Here is a 20,116-nt window from a genome sequence, read left to right as displayed (position 1 = left end):
GAAACAGGTTTGACATAAGGGTGAAAACGGGATAGGCGAGGGGAATGGCAGGTTAATTTTCGTGGTGGGGAAGTTACCAGTGTGGAGGCAGTCGTAAGCGATGGGGGTGGCAGGGAGAGGGAGGTAGGGTTTAGGACAACATGAGTATATGGAGGTTGGATTTGAAAAGGGGGTCGAACCATGTTGTAGGATATGGGGGTAGAGATTTAGCTGAGCTGAGGGAACGGCCATGATCGAGTTTCTGCGTGGTAGAAACAATGAAGGAGTGTAGAGACTGGGCTGGAGTGGAAATGAATGGAAGATGGGCTTCAGTGGAAGGAAGGCTGCTTAGGCCAATGGATGGGTGGAAAGGAGTCTGGTCCAAGTGAGAATCTGATGGTACGAAATTAGGAGAATGTTGGATAATGGGCCTAGGAGAAAATGGCTGAGGCCATTTAGCAAGGAAATCGGTGAAATGGGTTGGATGGATAAGTGGTGGGCTTATAGTTATTGGGCAGGGGTGAGAGATATTTGTGAGTGAAAAAGTTTGGGTAGGTTCGGTTAAGGGAGGGGAATCAGAAGAGACAAAAACCAAGGGGGACTTACCTTTGTCAACTTCAGAAAAGCGGGAAGATCCCCTCTAAGACGTGGTAGCCAAGGAGCTTGTAGATGGGATTGGGCGACCCAAGGACGTAAAGGGATTCACGCCCACTTGAGTGCAAAAGTCAATTGGTAGAACATGGAATGGATGGGGAGATGCCACAAATGTGTTATCAGGAAGATGTTCTTCAGGAGGGGATAGCATTGTAAGGGGCTGAGTTTCAGTTGACAACGTAAGCTGCATGGCTTGGGATTTGTGAGACGATGCCACGTGAATGGCCGGATGAGTGGAATGCTGGCGAGGGACGAGTTGGAGTGTCTTGCTATGAAGGCAACACTTGGTCAAGGTCTGTTAGCTGGTAAGCAATTTGCATTAGGGTGGAGATGCAATTAATTTCAGGGTACATTTCTATTGCATTCGCATGATAGTCTTTTTAACTTTCACCCTATAAAGTCCACTACTACTAACTTAATTATCAAAGTTTTTTCTAGCTCCAGCAAGCGCTCTTGACAAGATTCCAACCATTCTTGTTCTCTTAGCGTTTGTTGTCCAAGCTTAACTATGCGATCAACAGATGAAACTACATTATTGAAACTCTCATTTCAAGAAATCTAATTAATTAATTCTAAGCCTGTTGGATGAAGATGTTAAGGCGGCTCATTTGTGACAATGTACCAAAAGATATGTGAGCTTCACAACTTTTGCACAACAATGCTTACGTGTAAGTGAATTCTCCCCCCCTAAATGTTAGGGGTGTGCAAAACTCACCCGCACCCGTGAACCCGCCCCGCCCCGCACCAACCCGCCCCTTCAATAACGGATATAAGATATTTCTAAAAAAGTGCGGATCCTAAATATGCCAACCTGTGATTTATGGGGCGGGTTGCGGTATGAAATTTTTTCTCACCCGCACACCCGCCCCGCCCCGCAATCCCTTTATACTCGTACCATCAAATTTTACCCAAAAAAATTATAAGAATCATGACTAGGGGTGTGCCTTTGATTTCATCAAATTTTTTCCAAAAAAATTATAAGACTCACGAATTGTCCAGATTGTGTACCTTTGATTTCATTCAATTCTGCACTATCCATTTCATCTCTATTCTTATTCCATTTTTATATACACTTTCATCTCTACATTCTCACATACACATACTCATTCAATCTACAATCACATAAAAGAATAAAAAAGGTATTAACAGTTAGGTTTGTTGGTAATTCTAGTTCTTTCTTCTTGTTATTGTTTGCTGGTGAGGTTGATTCAATTGAGATTTTCAAATTTTGAATTGGGTTAACAAGATTGTGAATTATTTTTCTAGTTTTGGGCCAATGAAAAAAAAAAAAAAAAAATACCCGAACCCGCATGAACCCGTCCTGATCCGCACTACCCAAGGCCCAGCGGGTTGACCATTCACTATGCGGGTTGCGGATCTTGATTTTCAAACCCGCTCACTGCGGGGCGGGTTGTGGGAAACATGCAAATCCGGCCCGCGCCCACCCCTACTAAATGTTATCCAGCATTTTTTTATAAAAAAAATTAAAAATTAAAACTCACTTATACGTAAGCATTGTTGTGCAATTATTGTGTAAACGTTGTGGAGCTAACATATGTTAATAATGTCAAGTACAAAAATAACATTACAAGTTTATTTTTGGTAAGTAAAAGCATAATGAAAATATGTCAAATGAAGAAGCTAAATTTTTTAATAATTTTGTCAAAATGCGATGGGATTGCCAAAAATGCAACAATTAGCTTTTATGATCTAAGCTTGTGGAAGAGGGGAATTTGTTTTTGCCCATTTCTTCTAAAGAAAGTCATTCTCATCATTATGCCCTGTCCCTTTCTTCGCCAACCTCGACCTTTGCTACACCCACACTTTTAACTCCTCGACTTTGCTAACCTCTCTCTCTCTCTCTCTCTCTCTCTCTCTCATGTCTGTGTATGACAACGAGGAATTGAATCGGGCCATTAACAGTTACGACCGTCCACGCACGGATCTCCGAGCCCATAGAATAATCCTTAAACGGCATCGTAACAGTGCTCGTCACACCTGTGCTCGGTAGTCGGTAGTGGGACGCTTTGGAGCGGTGACCTTCGACATGAGGTGCGTGGACGGGCGCGCTGGGCGCCCTTCCCTCCTCGGGCTCCTCTGAAATCCACGATGTTGTTGCTGTCTGCAACTGGGTCTCTCTCAACTTGTCCGCTAATCGCATTTGGTAGCAGGTGTGTTTTTCTTTATGGTTTTGTTCCTCTTCTTCTTCTGGGTGTTTCGGGATTCTTTTTTTTTTTTTGGATTGATGCTTTTGATTTATATGCTTTGTTGGGAGTACCGATCGAATCTTTAGGATTGTGTACTGTAGATGGGTTTCGATGCTATTTTTGTTTATATTTTTTGGTTTGATTTTGATTGATGATCGTTGATTTGTAGCCTTTATTGCAGTTACTGGTCTGGATCCTTATATTTATCTAATTTGACTGGGTGGTGATGCTTCTGAGGTGTTTTCTTTTTTCCGTTTAATTGATAATCATTGATTTGTGTGCTTAATTGGTTCAAATGTTCATTGAGACAAAGTTTGGATGCATATAACATATTCATAGTTTTCTTTTTCATTTCATGGGAATAGGATGTTAACTGCAGATCAATAATGAGTTGTATACGTGAATATTTGAGTTAGACAATCCCGCAATCTTTACAGTTGGATTCATATTCTTTTTGTGTTCAATTTGATCGTCTATTTGTCTGGCCAAAGTCCCAAAAGGACCGGACCGCTATGCAGATCAATAATTAGTTGTATAAGTGAATATTTGAGTTAGAGAATCCAGCAATCTTTACTGTTGGATTCATATCGTTTTGTGTTCAATTTGATCATCTATTAGTCTGGCCAATGTCCCAAAAGGAGTCGGCAATAAGATGGAAGAAGAAGATTAATGGTTGTTTCATTTTACCTTTGTTATGCAGTCTTTTTGGCATTTTATAAGCTTCAGGAACATCATCTTTGGGAATTGTTGTTGTTGTTCTTCTTTGTTTCCTTACTAGATGCTTGATTTTCCCTTTCATAGTGAAAACTTATAAAATTACCGGTGTGCACTTCAGAGCATCTCGAACAGAGGCTCTAAATGGCTCATAATAGTTATATTTAGCACATTGAACCTTTTGTTTAATCCTTTATCTCCCCCTCTCTCTTCTCCTTTTGTTTTAAAAACAATAATAATAAAAAAAATTTAAATAAAGGAGAAAGTTTAATACACGACTCTGTTGGAGTTTGTATTAAAAAATTGGTAGCTAAAATGAAAAAAAATAAAATGTGTATTTTGAGTTGCTAAAATAGCCACTATTTCTGGAGATGCTCTCAATAAAGTTTTATTTTGTTGGTTGAAGATCAGTTTATAAAAGATTGAGCTCCTTGGACTAGGTAGGATATTTAATTAAGAGTTTGGCAAGGCCTATATTAAAAGAGGTTATCTATCTTTATTTTATTTGGTGAAGATAATTATTGGCCTCTTCTAGGTGTATCTTTTAAGAAAACTTAATTGGGAGGAACACTGCTGAAGGCCATATCAGAAGAGGTCATCTCTCTTTCTAAAGGACTTGGGGACGTTTCGTTCATGCAGAGCTAGAAATCTTGTGCTCTGAATCGCTTTGTTGCCTGTAAGAAAGTAGCAATGCCACTTCCTTGAGTTCCTTCTCGGATCAACACATTCTAGTCATACCTTTCGACACTTTGAAGTAATCTAAGCATACAGCTATAATTTAGTTCATAAACATACGTTCAAGATTTGGTAATCGTTCATTTCTCTGGTTTTATGCACATGGATTAAACTCTGTTTGTGTGGTTGTTTACTGTTTCCAGTTTTTTGAATACTGTAACTCAAAATGATCGTTTTTTAAGAACACCATTTTTGTGTTTTCATGCTATGTTCTATTCGTCACTTTGAAATGGAAGGTCCTGCAAATGATGCTGATGGTGGGGACGTGGATCACTGGATTTATACAATTATTGCATTGGATGTCTGAGCATAAAATCAACATGACAGTAACTCGATGAACTAAGGTATTAAAAATGTAACAATCATTTCTCCAGTGATGTCATTGAGTTGCTCTCCTGTAGATAATGTCTAATTTATGACTTTGTTTGTCTGCTTTGGCTCGCAGGTTTGGTGTTTTGGTTCAAAATTCTGCAGCTACAACCAAAAGAAGGCCCGGATATTTAACGAGTTAAAAGAGTCTTTGAAAAAGCTTGTTTCAGGACGGCATTTGAAGTGCAACCCACAACATCAGAGATTCAGAAGGCACCCAACCCATTATACCAACAAAATCTTTGAATCTTTACTTACATATTATCCACCGCCATTACATAATTTCAAACAGAGACCAGGCTGGTGGAAATTTAACACCACCTTTCTAGTGGTTTCCAGGTGGGTGTCCATAAAGTCTGGGTATAACCTTGGGAGGCAAAAAAAAAAATCCCGAATCAGATGCTGACAAAGTAAACAAATTGCTAGTAATCTCATGCGACCCATCGCTCACTTGATATTTGATCATTACCTTGAAAACAACCAATCCTTAATCCTTCACCCACCCAGTCTTGCAGTTGGTTCCAACATGATGCTGGTTTCTCCATTCTCATCCAATAGATTGCCCGTTCAAAAGGGGCCGCTCTCCATCTGCTTTGAAGTAAACAGGATAATATTACACGGAGTTATGCTAGCAAATTGGGCAAAGAGAGAACAAAGAAGAAACATGGAGCTATAATACAATATGTATTCTGTTCTAGACAGTCAAACATGTAAGGCTGTTCTAAAACTCAACACTACCACGTTGATACCTCAATACTATTGCACAATCATTTAGTTCATCGGCATTACCAGAGCTCAGGAGCTTGTTGCCCCTTGCCGTCTCCATTTTTTGGCCTAACGTCTAAAGCTCTGAACCCACCTTAAAAAACAGCCTAGGCTATCTTATTTCTGTTCATGTATGATCCAATAAGCACAAGAGTTGTGAAAAAATATATAAACAGTTTTTTCCATTTTAATAATTGAAAAAGAATAGGATTCTCAGATGTACAGCCCTCATTCAGATCACCAAAAAGCCCCAAAATTTTTTTGAGGATGCTAATAAAATAAACCCTTCATATATTCATACAGGTACAACAATGGGCTATATTCAGCTCGAAGTAAAAGAAATATGCAATGCATGCTATCATGCACACACGTATTTATTACCACTTTCACCGTCGGACGCATATGCAAGCCTAGCAATTGCATCAATGAGTGCCTGTTCGTGCTCCTGCAGGCATCGTGTATATATCAATCAACTTTGCAAATGTCAAGTGGGGAGAGAAGTAAGAAAATTCATATCACTTATCTCACTTTAAGCATTTTCTTCGCCTTTTCAAGCTCAGAAGCATCTGGATGACTAGCGCTGAAAACCCTCTCTACCTGTTGATATAATATGATAAGGACATCAATAAATAACCTAGTTTTTTACACAAGTTGGCTCAGTTCTGTCATACATACCTCCTTCACCAAAGAATCAGTGTTAAGTAATTCTAGATCATCAGAAACTTTCCTCCCAATACCATTTTGTGATGGCAGCAATTCTTTTTTGGATTGACCCCTTATGGATCCTCTCCCTCTTCCCACACCTGAAATAACACCAGTCTGGCTCAAGGGTTTTCTAACCCCACGGGCTTGCCCACTATGACCCCCTCGATGCAACATGCCTAGATCCTCACCTTCCCATCGGATATCCTCAGGAGATATCTGTAATAAGTAGATTATAAATTTAGATCTAAGAGAACCTTCGTAATCTAGGCAAGAAATTTATCCTTCTACCCAGGACAAAACAGTAAGGGTTTGAAGATGTCAAATGATATCACCTATCTTCAAACAAAATCTATGTCGCAAGACAGAAAAAGGAAAAAAGAATGTCAAGGCAAATAGCTTAATTCATTAAAAGAATGGACATGAAGCAAGATATGCAAGTAAATGAGCCAAGAAAAAAGTTTTTGACCTAATGATCTAAGAAACCAAACTACAAGCTTAACTAAAGGTGTTTTTTTTTTTGGTACAGCATTAGAACAAAGGATTACCCTAAAAAAAGAAAAAAAAAAGAAAAAAGAAAAAAGAAGAAGAAGACTGCCACTAGCGCTTCAAATTTTGCCTACCAAGCACATATGCAGATTTAAGCCAAGAGTATAGCCCCACATAACTGGTCCTTTGCCTAACCTCCTATTCCTCTTAGTCTCCCATGCAAAGGGCTTTGCCCAAAACCTTCCACAGCTGAAATATATTATATTTGGGTAAGACCACATACAGTTTGAGAGGTGTAGTTTGGTTTTGGCTATTTAATGGCATACCTAGAAAGGGCGATAATGAAAATATTTAATACCAAAACTGGCTGCGGTTTCTGTAACTCCAATTTTTCTCACAATCATCAAAAACCTAACCCTATAATCCCACAATCATCAAATACCCAACCCCCACAAAAGTAGGAGGGGTCATGTGAGATTTATGTTCTGTCGAAAAAACACTGGTGCTAAGTGTTATGAGAACTTACAATCACCAGCGAGGTTAATGACTTTGATACACAAACTACGTGTAGATATAGTATTATAACACCAAAATAGGGAAGGAATAAACTTCAGTCAAGAATTGAGAATTTATGCCAAGCCAAAAAGAAGGGAAAACTTTACTTATAATCCCTGATCTTTCATCACTTTTAAAAAAAGGTACCCAAACTTTAAAAAGTGTTAATTTAGGATATCCATCTTTCAATTTTTTTCAATCTCAACCCTCCATTAAAATTTCCTGTGAAATCCTATCAAAATTCTCAAAATACCCCTGTGCTTATTTTTTTAAAAAAAATTATAAAAAATTTCAATGATTCAAGCATGAGTATTTTTTATCAAATTACAAAATCTTCTTATATTTCAATTTCAACCCTCCATTAGAATTTTGTAATTTTTATCAAATTACAAAATAACCCCCCCCCCCCCTTCTCTCCAAATCCCCAACCCAATCTGTGATTGACGAGTAATGCTACATATCATCTCCTTGTCCTCCTTTTATCCTCCCAAAATTGATGTGGCTCTTAAAATCACCATTGAATTTATGATAGATCATTATTGGATTTTGATCCAATTGTGATTTTAACAGCCACATCAATTTTGAGGGGACAAAAGGAGGACAAATAGATGATATGTAGCATTACTCATGATTGACAGTGGAACCAAAGGAAATTATATCAAGTCCAATAGAAAAGACAGCCAGCAAATTGAGAATTAAATTGCTAGGAACTCAAATGGGAATCTGGAGTGGTTTGTGGAGCTGAAAGTGGTCTGGTTCTGGTGTTATGTGGAGGATGGTGAAAATGATGAGAATGACACTAAGACCTGATGACAGGTTAACATCGTTGTCTACCAGAGGATGGTACAAGTTACAGTTGAACTGGGGAGGGAGAGGGACAGCAAGTGTGTATGTGTGTTTGATAACTCAGAAAAGAGAGAGAGAGATGGGGATGGAGTTTATGGTTCTTTTAATAGGTTAAAGAGGAATATGTGATGAAAGTATGCTGAGGTAAATGCTCTGGAAGTTACATTTTGGATGAATTTTTGAAGAGTGTTTTTAGTGTTTGAAAACTGAAGTTTTTTGTGGGATCCACATCTGAAAACTTGTTTGGATAACTGTTTCTGAAAGAAAAGAAAAAAGATTTTGGAAATAATATTAATTTTTTTTTTCAAAACATAAAGAATCAAAGCAAAAGGGAAAAATCATTGAACCACTCCACGAGTTTCTATTTTTATCTTTTAGCCCATTAAGTTCGTCCCTATTATTAAATTGATCATTCAATCCAATTCCGTACAGAGTTCATCAATTTTTTTGACAGAGGTAGTATAAAATTACAACTTTACCATTTCCTTCAAAAAAAAAAAGAAAGGGAAGAGGGGGGACTCATGGCCACCCCCTTTGTTAGGAGGTGTCTCCAAGCCACCCCTTTGTTAGTGGGGGTAGCCGCAAGCCACCTCCATGTCAATAGAGGAGGTGGGGAGGGGAGACCCACCTCCTCCTTTGCCAGAGTGAAGGGTCACTTTTATTTTATTTTTTCTTAATGGAGGCCAGCATCCACTTGTTAGGTTACTGTGCATGAAAGATTGAGCCTTGTTTTTAAAGGTGTTTTCCCCTTTGTTTTTAAAAAATTGAACTTGTGTGTTCAAAACATTCTTATATGAAGGTTGGAAATTTTTTCCAAAAGTGATTTTTTTTTTTTTGTTTTCTTAATCAGTCTTTTGTGTTTTGAAAAGTGTTTTCGGAAACAAAGGACCATATCGAAAAACTTGTTTGGATAACGATGTGTGAAAAGTGTTTTCAATGTTTAAAAAGCGAAAAATAAATATTGCAACCAATACATGCACTAAATTCCTCGGGGATGAGCCAATTCAAAAATCAATTTCATTAGATCAAACATGGCCTGTTCTTGGGCCCAAGTTGGACAACAAAAAATGATGTCTGGCATTGTTAAGGGGACAAAAATTAGCAACAAATTGATTTGTAGCTAATTCCTACAAACAAGTCTAATAAAGTAACATGTATTTCTAAAGCATCTTATTAATTCTATTAAAAAAACATGTGAGAAGTATATACTATTAAAAAAACATATGCTTCTCACATGCTAAGGGACATATGACACTTTATTAGCCTGGTTTGTAGCTAATTTTTGTCCTTATTAAGGATAACACCAAACAAGGAACCTAAACCTAGTATACAAAGCTTGCAGGCTTTTGGAATTTTTTTTAAGTAATTGAGATATCATTAAAAGCGTAAGGCACTCCAGATACATGGGAAATATACATGAGAAAACACCTAACTAGGAGAAGGCTTTTGGATTTTTCTTTAGCTAACTTCGAATTATTGTAATTAAATAGAAAAAAGGAGCAGCTAGAAAACAAACAAGTGAACTTTAAACAACAACACCCCCCCCCCCCCCCCCCCCAAAAAAAAAAAAAAAGGAGAAAAAAAGTTCCCAACCCACTCAACACAACTAGAAAAAGGAAAAAGAAAAAAGGCTATCAAACTTACCTCTTTGAGGTCAACCCATTCCCAGGTCTCACTAGCTGTATTCATATCATATACCAAAGCATGCCGGCCCTGTAATTTGTAGATATTTAGTGAGCATGGCTGAAGAATATGCCAAATAAGGGAATATTTAGAAAACCAATTAATTTTAACATGCTAGCCAATTTACTCCCATGAACTAAGGTTTAAGCCATAAAGCATTGGGTGCAATCTTTAAAATAATCATTCTATAGTTAAAAAATGTTTGAAAACACATGAGTAGGAAGGGTTGTAGTTAAACACTTGTAAGGCAAGAACAATGAAATAAAGAGACATTGTTCATATTTCACCATAAATCAATATATAATATCATGTAGATAGTGTAGGCAGCAATAAATAAAACAAGAACATGGAAACCAAAACATAAATATGTTAGTCGCTGAAGAAGAAGAACAATCAATGTTTGAGAACTCTTTATGCTGGCCGTACTACTAAGCTTTTCCTTGAGGAAAAAAATGCTCCAATGATCCCTGAGCTTTCACCTTTTATCAAACCACTTCTTAAAATTTAAAGGTTATCAACACTTCCTAAGATTCACATTGTTATCAAGTAACTTTGTTCCTCTTTTGTAAACTTTTTAACGATGACGAGTGACATGTGGCCATCAAGCGTCCATGTCCAATAAAAATAAGACACGTGTCTAGACCGTCCAGTCAACTAGCTTACATAAAACACATACCATGCTAGATGCGTCAACTAGAACAAAAAAAAAAAAAAACCTATGCTACAAAAATAAAAGAAAGCCAAGGGCTGGCCATGTGACCACCCCTTCCCACAACAGATAGGTGGCCACGCAACCACCCTCCCACAACATAGGGGTGGTTGCACGACCATCCCTCTCACAATAGATGGGGTTGCCGCGCGGCCACCCCCCTCCGACAATAGAAGGAATGGCTGCGCGGCCACTCCCTCTCACAGTAGAGGGTTTTCTCTTTTGTTTTGGCCGACATGTCCAATTTTTTATTCTGGGCTAATGTGTCCATGACGTAGCGCGTCCAACGTGGAATGTGTTTGATGTAAGCTAGCTGATTAGATGGTCTAAACACGTCTTCTTTTTATTGGATATGACATGTCCTGATGGCCACGTGTCACTTATCATTGTTAAAAAATTAACGAAAAAGGAATTGGAGGGAGTTGTTTGATAATGGTGCAAATATTAGGGAGTCATTTGATAACTTTTGAACCATAAGGACTGATTTGACAAAAGGTGAAACCTTTAAAAAATATTGGAGCATCTTTCCATTTCCTTGATGCTGGTCAGATGCTATGTGCTCTTTATCCCTTTGGGAAGGAGGGTGCAATAGCTTCCACCAGCCCTAGGTGAATGCACCCACTCTCTTAAGCTCCCCAAGGAGGTCAACCTTTTTCCTTGGGACACATCTCCCTTAGCATGTCTCAGTCTAATAAAGTCTTGTTTTTTATTGACAAAAGTGACAACCTAAACTCTTTTAAGTAGCTCACTTTAGCATAAACATGAAGTCAAACATTCATAAAACAAAACCACTATTCATTTCATTTCATTCTCTCAAAATCGTAGACCCTCTTGGAAAAGATGATGCCAAGAGACCACTAGACAATTGTTGGTACGAAGTTACTACTATTAGCCGGAGGTTGTCTCATTCTTCTCTCAAACTTTGACACTCAACCATCCCATCCAACTTCTTAGAGTGCACCACATCCTTCCAGAACATTAGCCCCTAAACACCCAGAGAATAATAAAAAGTTCTAAAGTAATGATGTTGCAGAGGCAAATTCCTAAAAGATCAAATAATAACCAATAAACTGAAATAGCCTTTCATGTATCAAAAGGAGCCAGTTCATATCACATCTTCACTTACTATTAGAACATCTTATAATTGACTCACTATGAGCCGAGTTTCAAAACTACCAACATACCTCAGCATGGTTGTAATCTGTTATGACAGCCTCATAGAAATTGTTGTCATCAGGCCATCTTGTCCACACTTTCCTTCCAATTAATGGCTCAAATGCTGCAGCTTCAGGACGTTCATTTGCCGAAAGGACAGCAGAAGAACTGCGATTCAAGAAATGCCTACTTCCAGCAGGACCTGTGGAAGGGTACTGCATGGACTTCATTGAGGATAAACCAGGCAATGGCTGAACCTGCCAAGAAAAATGGAAACAAAAATCCAGGTCAAGCTAAAATATTTCTTAGCACTTCTATCGCAAACAAAAATGCCAATGATTAGGCTTTTTAGCAGTGCGAAAGCAGCTTCTCGTTTTGCAGTGGAAGACAATAGAGCTACTGATAGAGCAATCAAATCAAGTGATTGCTCCAAATGCTAGAGAAGGTACCAATTGGGATGTCTTCTGTTTCTTGCGGGATGCTGAAACAGTAGGACTGGGTACAAGATCATGATTAAGCTGAGATGTGTTGAACCTGGCAGGTTGCTGCCCACCTGACTGTCTCCACTCCCTGATGGCAATGTCCAACAGAAAATATTAAATCGCTCCTTGCAATTTTATTACTTTTTCCTAATGCAAGGAGTTCATCAAACAGTCAGAGACCTTATCTTACGAATGATGTCATCAGCATTAACCTTGCCCAGAAGCTCCCTGTGTTCATCATCTGATACTCTCAACTCTTTCCTAAGTTCAGTTATCATTTCTTCTTTCTCCTGATGGATAAACATACAATGAAGCAATCAAACTTGCTTGGCAGAAAATATAAATAAAGGTTAATAAAGAATGTGTGAACAAAGAAAAGTAAATACCCAAGTAATGGCATTGGACTGAGCTTTAAAAGCACGCAGGACTGAATAGTATGCCTCTTGCTCAAGGTGATGAATTTCAGCCTCCATGTCACTATGCATCCTAAGGTATGAGACGGACCCTACAGCAGACCTTCCATTTCCTGTAACGTGGCTCCTTCTTGGAACTCTGTTTTGGTGAGATGGAGGAAGATCATCATCGGTATCTGCAAGTTTTTCATTGGGAACATACATGATCTTACAAAAGAATATAACTTTTTTTCTTGGATAACTAATTTCTCTCTCTCTCTCTCTCTGTGTGTCACACACACGCGTGCGCGCGCACACACGTTGGTATGGCATAGAGCTCCACTTCCTACGTACAAAGTGAGTTAGCGAACTTTTGATCTATTGCTAGTAAGGTTTGCCCCAAATTTCCTCCTCCAATGAACAAACATCTTAGAATATCATTTTTTTTACTAGTTTCATATTTCTGACAAGTGCTATTTTTCCTAGTTTCATATCACATGTAAGACGCTTTCACGTGTCTCTGCATATAATTCTGTAATAATTTGGTTATGCCAATTGCGTGAGAGAGTAGAAAGCCAAGCAAAAGAAACATAAATAAAGTTTAAACCTTGCAAGGATTTTCACATGGGAATTTTCCTTCTTTGGCGAGATATGGTCAACAAACATGAACATAACAACAATAAATCGTAGATGTAGATGGTACATGTAGCAATATGGAGAAGACCCAGAACCACTTTTCGCGGTTTAATCCCCATATTCACACAATCCCCGATGTGAAAAAAGCTCTGAATTGCCAACCCAGTTCTACGCCAAGAAGAAGCACCACCATATTTATACAACACATACAATCCAAGCAAAGAAAATGGAAACAATTTCTTGTTCCACGTCATGCCCAATATTTCCTCGCAAGAAATCAAAACCAGGAACCTAACCCAAGAACCCAACCCAAACCCTCCAGAGAAAAGAAAGATAAATTCCCAAAAAAAAGCCCTAAAACCCTAATTTCTTCAGCATTTCCATCACCATACTCAATTCAAACCCAATCACCCGAATTAAACCATAACGAAGGAAGCAAACCATCGGAAATTTCTCCATTTCATACACGATATGCAAAGGTAAACTTACTCACCGCTACTATCGGAAACTTCGTAGTCCATGACAAGAAGTGGGATTTTCTTTTGGGGGCCCAAAGAAAACAAGAAACCAAAGCAGAGCGCAGCGAGGACTCTTGTGGAAGATTAAAGAAAGCTGAAGCTGAGAGCAAAGGCGGATTAGACGATGCAAAGAAGAGAAAGAGAAATCAGTTAACGACCGAGCGAGCGAGCGAGCAAGAGAGAGAGAGGGCTCGAAGGAGAGGGAAGGGGACTACAAAGCTTTTGATATATATAGTTGGTCTGTTGTGTTCCGCTATCGTTGGAAAAAGCCCCAACTGGCGGCCCCTCTTATGCATTGCTGACAACCTCTTCGTGCGTGTGTATTTTTAAGAAACATTTTGGTAGAGTGCCGATGTTTGTGTGTTTTTAAGAAACATTTTGGTTACGATGAACTTCCATGCAAAAAATATGGGATTTTTTTTTGAAAATAACCTAAGATTATTTATATTAAAATGTAGAAAACCTTGCATAATCTATCAATTGCGAACTCTATCTTGTCAGGATGGAGTGAGGAATTGGGTTTTATCTAGTCTCAAAACTAGAGCAATTCTTAATTGTGTCTCTTCTTTCCCATTTGTAACATATGGCACATCTCTCATCAGAAATTCCAAGCTGCCTAGGACCATTTTCCATGTTTGCTTAGGAAAAAAGAAGAAGAAAAAAGCTTACTTTGTCCACCAACTTACCAAGTTGAGGTTATAAATTAGAATAGGTTAAAAGGTCTAACCATTGACGGGACCGGCTCGATGGATTTAGACAGGAGTGGAGCTACCATTTGGGATTTAGGAGGGTGGGGGGAATTTTAAAAAATAAAAAATGGGGGTGCAGAACTAAAAATTTAGGGGTAACATTTTAATTTTTAATTTTTTTTTTTAGGGAAAATATGATGGCTTGGAGCCCCCAAGCCTAAATATAGCTCCGCCCCTGAATTTAATTAGAAGTATAAGGCAACAAGTTTAAATAGGGCCTTTTTTTTATTTAAATATTAATTAGTTATATGATCTAACGTTTATACTAGGCAAATAATTAGTTATAATCCTCATATATGAAAATTCAATAATTCATGAAATAATCAAATAAAAAAAATTTAGTGCAAATGCCTGAGTGAGTTTTTGGTAATTAGGATTTACTAACCTTTTTATCATTGATGATTTATGAAATGATGTTAAGGAACTGTGAGTTGGGTAATTATGAAATTGGAGAAGTGGAGAATTTTTAAATGAGACTTGAATAGACAAATTGGGAGAAAAAAAGAATATGGAAAAAGTTATAAAGAGAGTGATTTATAGTTGAATAAAATGCCCGGATACTTTCCATCTTCTGAGCATTTATTTTTATTTTTTCATTTTGAATTATGAGCCTTTCAAGAATCAAAGTTGAAGAAGACATGGGATATATATAATAGTATTAATATGCTCGGAATTGAATGTTGTTGATTTTTAATGCAATCTTCTTTTTAAGCGATTTTTAGAAGAAAGAAGAAAATTATTTAACTTCAAAATCAAGTGGGAACTCTAGAAGAAAAAACCACAAGAATAATCTCAAAATGCGTCAATTACAAGCAATAGCATAATCTTGCAATGTGTTTTAATGCTATTGCTATCAAATCGAACATAATGCTATTGAATTGATTATTGTTTTTTTTTTTTTTTTTTTTTTTTTACATGTCCATACAAGAGGGGATGTGAGATTCGAACTAGTGACCTTTGCTTTATGAGGCGTAGTCCCTAGCCGATTCAGCTACCTTTTAGGGACAATTGATTATTGTTTAATGCTATCAATTTTCAAGAAGTTTTGGGTCTATTTGAGAAAATCCTAATTAAAGATATTAACCCCCCAACTATTTGTAATTGTGTATAATATTAATATCTTAGGGATTATTATTATTATTTTTTCATTTTTAACTATTTGTTTACTATAATTGGAGGCTAGGTCTTAATAAGAGTATTGACCATAATTAAAGCCTTATTTTTTTAGGAAATAAATTTTTATTAACAATTATTATTTGGGGGCCTTTGGTTGCTGCCTAATTAGCCTAATGGTGGAGTCGGCCCTAACCATTAATCTAAAAGCCTAAGGACGGTTAGATATTAATTTTTGGTCAGTATACCTCAGTGTCTTACATATTAGCATGTTATCAAGCCAGCACTAAAAGAAACAAGTTGGATCTGATTTTTCTCTTAACTGACATGAATATGATTTTTACAACATGATTGTATGGTTTTCCTGAGTGTGTGATATTAGCATGACATGTGTATGAGTCATTGAGTGTACCTGTGTTGCATTGCATTATAGGAACCAAACATTAAGATTAGGTTGCTGCAAAAAATTCTGCAGCTAGCACTGCATTCACCAAGAAAGGTGGTTGTAGGGCCTTATTGGAAAAGTATTTTGCAATAATTGGACCCTAAAATAAAACCCTCTTTGAGTTGTCTTCCTAATGGGCCAAATCATGTGATTATTGGAGATGCCAAGCGAATGACTTGTATTGTTAGATTTTCTTAGATAGATATAGTAGTTTAATTTCATAGAAATATCTATTTGGAAGCTCTGAATCTATAATTGATGATACATGTTTTTGTTTATAAGATTTATTGTTAGAAATCTCACGTTATCTAATTCCGCTTTCCGCTATAGTATAATCTGTAATCAGTGTAGCGCAGTTAATTTAGCTAATTACCTGTCAGATACTTCGGTGTCTAATCCATGCACGTGAAAAACCTAATAACGTGCGCAGGAGGTACACTAATATATGATTAAAACCCTATAAAAAGTATATGATTAAAACCCTATAAAAAGTTTATTGAGGGAAAAGATGTCACCTAAGATAATTTGAGAGCGACTTGACCCTAGCAACGTGATAGCAGTGGGGATTTATTTGGTGGGTTGCAACACGATCTCCAGTACCATTGACGGCTTCTCTGCTGTGGCAACCGAAGCCAAAACCTTAACCGCACCAGCTCTATGACTACCCATAATGCACACATTCTTGTGCTTCAAAGTCCAAGAATTTAATCAGACTAAGGGTCCGTTTGGGTTTGCGATTTCAAAAAGTGCGATTTAAAATCACGATTTTAAAATGTGCGATTTGAAAAAAGTGATTTTTAAAAACGCAGTTAAGCATTTGGTAAAATCGCAGTTTAGCATTTAAAATCGCAAATTAGCCTTTAAAATTCTGCGTTTTCAAAAAAGCACCATCTTACCTGCGATTTGAAAAAGCAGATTTTCTGTGTTTTCAAATCGCAATTTTTAAAAACGCAGTTCCCAAACGATTTATGTTCTGCGATTTGGTTTAAAATCGCACTTATTGCCTACGAAATCGCAATCCCAATGGTGCGTTTGAGATTGTGATTTCGTAGACAATAAGTGCGATTTTAAACCAAATCGCAGAACATAAATCGTTTGGGAACTGCGTTTTTAAAAATTGCAATTTGAAAACGCAGAAAATCTGCTTTTTCAAATCGCAGATGAGATGGTGTTTTTTTGAAAACGCAAAATTTTAAAGGCTAATTTGCTATTTAAAATGTTAAACTGCGATTTTGCCAAACGCTTAATTACGTTTTTAAAAATCATTTTTATCAAATCGCACATTTTAAAATTGTGATTTTAAATCGCACTTTTTAAAATTGCAAATTCAAACGGACCCTAAGAACTGTGACATGAATTTGGAGATTTGGGTTTGCGGGGGTTTAGGATTTGGGGTGCTTTGAGCTCGATCTGTCAATCAACTCCATATATCAACTTTGATCTCCTTTTGTTTTAAACCCACAACTTGCTCGTGCATGATCCACCGTTGGTATTGGTATGTATGGTGGCAAACTAAGGGGAATAGCTCTACATAGAACCAAATTCGGTGTTTCTAAGATATCCATCTTTTAAATTTTTTCAGCTTCAACATTCCATGAGAATTTTTCGTTAAATGCCGTAAAAAATTCAAAACACTGCTATTTTTTCTTTTAGGAAAAAAAAAAGAGAAAAAATTGCTAGGAGCTTTTTAGGTGTTGGTTAGAATTTAATGGAATTTGTGAAGAAACCCGTGCCGGAATCTTTAAAAAAATTTATAATTTTTTTTTAAAAAAAAAAAAAAAACATAAGGGTATTTTGAAAATTTGCAACATTTGCTTTCTTCTCCCTTTTCAAGCAATCCTCTGCCTAAAAAATTGAACACAAAGGTTATATATATATATATAAACTAGATAAGGAAAGAAACCTTTTGTGTATAGACTTTGGCTTCAACAAGTAAATTGCATAAGAATCATCATCAATCCAGCTAGATGCTTTATTAGAGTAGTAAGCAACAGAATCTTGAAGCATCTTTGATTCAAAATCCCGTTCATAAATCTCCATTTGTGTTTTTGACAAATATGTGTAAAACATTCTTCAACAATGACTTGTCAATATGTTTTTCTTCACAGTCGACGTTAATTAGTACCGGTTGGTCAACAAGCATTGGTTAGCTAACCGTCTAGAATCCTATACAATCTAAGATCCAGAGCTAGCATTTGAGATTTAAGAGGACAAAATTAAAAATAAAAAATGAAAAAAAAAATTTAGGAGTAAAAGAGCACGTACAATTAGTGTATACAACAACTGTCTCAATAGTCCCTAAAAGGTAGCTCAATTGACTGGGGACTATGCCTCATGAAGCGGAGATTACTAGTTCGGATTCTCCATCTCCCTCTTAGGTAGACATGTCAAAAAAAAAAAAAAAAGAAAAAAAAACCTTCTGTCTCAATATATTGAATGTTTGTCATTCAAACTTATATAAGTCAACATTTTTTTTTAATATATATATAATTGTAGGCCTATTAAGCAGCCCAAGTCAGCTTAGCTCAACAGCCCATCACGGTCCAGTTCCTGGCAATTCACAACCCAACACCATCACCTGCCATCTACGGCCTAACATGTTGGCCATTGTCCAATTGTCGTTATTCGGCCTTCTGCTTGGTCGTTCCCTAACCGTTATTGTCGACCTCCACTTGGCTCCGACTTCGGCAACCGCCCGACCGTCATTATCACTATATTCTGGTTGTCAGCCTTTGGCCATCCTCACCGACATCATCCTCCCGCTGTCCTTACCACTGCAGTCCATCGGTCATCATCCACCACTATCTCCCGACTATTGTCATTGTCATTTACGGTGGCTCCCACCCTTACTAGATCTCCTCCACCCAGTTTCACCATATTTCTGCCCTAAATGAGCTCATGTTACGCATGTTGCACATGATCATCATCTGCTTCATCAACGGATTTGAAGGCTTAAATATTTGTTCTTGCCGCACCAAATCCACTTCAACAAAAAAAGAAAGAATATTTTTCATGTTAAACCTTGATTTAGTTTTCTTGTAGGTCCATCAATAATTCCCATCTTTTTGGGTCTATCTCACCAACAACAATCTCCCAATAAATAAAGCATGTTACTCAATTGCAGTACACAATTCAATACAATAAAGATGTAGTCTTTAGGGCTCTTATAAGTGGTGTAGATGTAGATCTTTAAAGCTAAACCACTTCAAATCTCTAGTATTCTCTTTTCCTCCTACTTCTGCTCTATTTTTCTTTTATTTTATATTTTACTCAATTATAAGTGTTGCTATTGGTTTTGATGCTCCAGACATGATACTCATCTTAACTGTTGCTGTCACACTCTGTTGGTAAACACAGTCTTCGATCGAACTGTACGTAATTGTATTTCCATAACTTACGTACGTTAGGAAGAAGTAGGTTCCATGCTACTGTTCGATCGATCTGTGGTTTTAGAAAAATTATTTTTCTGATCTTGCACATGTGCTTTGGACAAGCACATAGTGACCCTAGCTACGTAATGATCACAGTTGATCATATTAATACCCGAAAAGGGTACTAACATCAACAGATCGACAACAGTGACGCAAAGGGATCGTACATAAATATAGGGAAAAACACTCTAATTCCAGTAAAGTATTCTTATAATATATATATTCTTCATCGAAGATGGCTGATGCCTGATGGTGTCTGGTCAATAAATTTCTTCCAAGTTGCTGAATTCCATGTTCATACGCATCGCATCGTTCAATCCCTGTGAAAACAAATAGCGATCTTCAACGAAAACGGCATTAAAGTAATCACAAAATTAACCTGACAAGCCAGCTAAAGTCTAGTTGCCTAGTTGGGTCAAAAACTCCACATGCTTTTTCTTTAGGGTTTCCACTCACTCACGCTACTGTACAGTAGGATTGGTTACCAACTAAATTAACTAATTACAAACACTGAAGTTTGTGATAGTCTAGCTAATTATCTATAAGAGAAGAGAAGAGAAGTCGGGGCTGGACAATTTTGTAAGCGACTTGTGAATTTGAAATGGATTCAATATAAAATTAATGGATTAATTTCGATAGATCTTATTTATTTAATTAAATGAGTCAGATTAGAGTTAACATATATAATCTTATATACATGCCTTGACAAAATCTAAATTCAACATGCGATATTCAGAATTGTCAAATTTTGACACGATTTGCAAACCCAATGTAAAATTAGTAGGTTA

The 20,116-nt window shown here is 37.1% G+C and overlaps 1 protein-coding gene and 1 long non-coding RNA gene across 6 annotated transcripts; one reads left to right on the top strand and one right to left on the bottom strand.

The window, feature by feature from the left end:
• The first annotated feature begins 2,477 nt into the window (after positions 1–2,477).
• Positions 2,478–5,437, top strand: LOC133872585 (uncharacterized). The gene is made up of 3 exons (XR_009901060.1): positions 2,478–2,804; positions 4,526–4,633; positions 4,735–5,437. It is a non-coding gene; the product is annotated as an uncharacterized LOC133872585 (long non-coding RNA).
• On the bottom strand, positions 4,864–13,862 carry LOC133872583 (protein EMSY-LIKE 1-like). Of its 5 annotated transcripts, none has more exons than XR_009901058.1 (11): positions 13,566–13,862; positions 12,431–12,633; positions 12,225–12,334; positions 12,012–12,132; positions 11,592–11,819; positions 9,660–9,728; positions 6,099–6,344; positions 5,952–6,020; positions 5,805–5,868; positions 5,128–5,249; positions 4,864–5,025 (listed from the first exon to the last, which is right to left on the bottom strand). XR_009901058.1 is itself a non-coding variant. In XM_062310139.1 (10 exons), the coding sequence occupies exons 1-10, from the start codon at positions 13,591–13,593 to the stop codon at positions 5,206–5,208; spliced, it is 1,182 nt and encodes a 393-aa protein (XP_062166123.1). In that variant the 5' UTR covers positions 13,594–13,862; the 3' UTR covers positions 4,864–5,205. The 5 variants fall into 5 exon arrangements, 3 of the variants coding, with proteins under 3 accessions (XP_062166123.1, XP_062166125.1, XP_062166124.1); XR_009901059.1 differs by having other exon boundaries at positions 5,128–5,246; positions 13,566–13,860; XM_062310139.1 differs by having other exon boundaries at positions 4,864–5,249.
• Positions 13,863–20,116: the final 6,254 nt, after the last annotated feature.

This window comes from Alnus glutinosa, chromosome 7, assembly GCF_958979055.1.
Source record: "Alnus glutinosa chromosome 7, dhAlnGlut1.1, whole genome shotgun sequence".
Lineage (NCBI taxonomy): Eukaryota > Viridiplantae > Streptophyta > Magnoliopsida > Fagales > Betulaceae > Alnus > Alnus glutinosa.
This window is presented reverse-complemented; position numbering and strand designations above follow the sequence as displayed.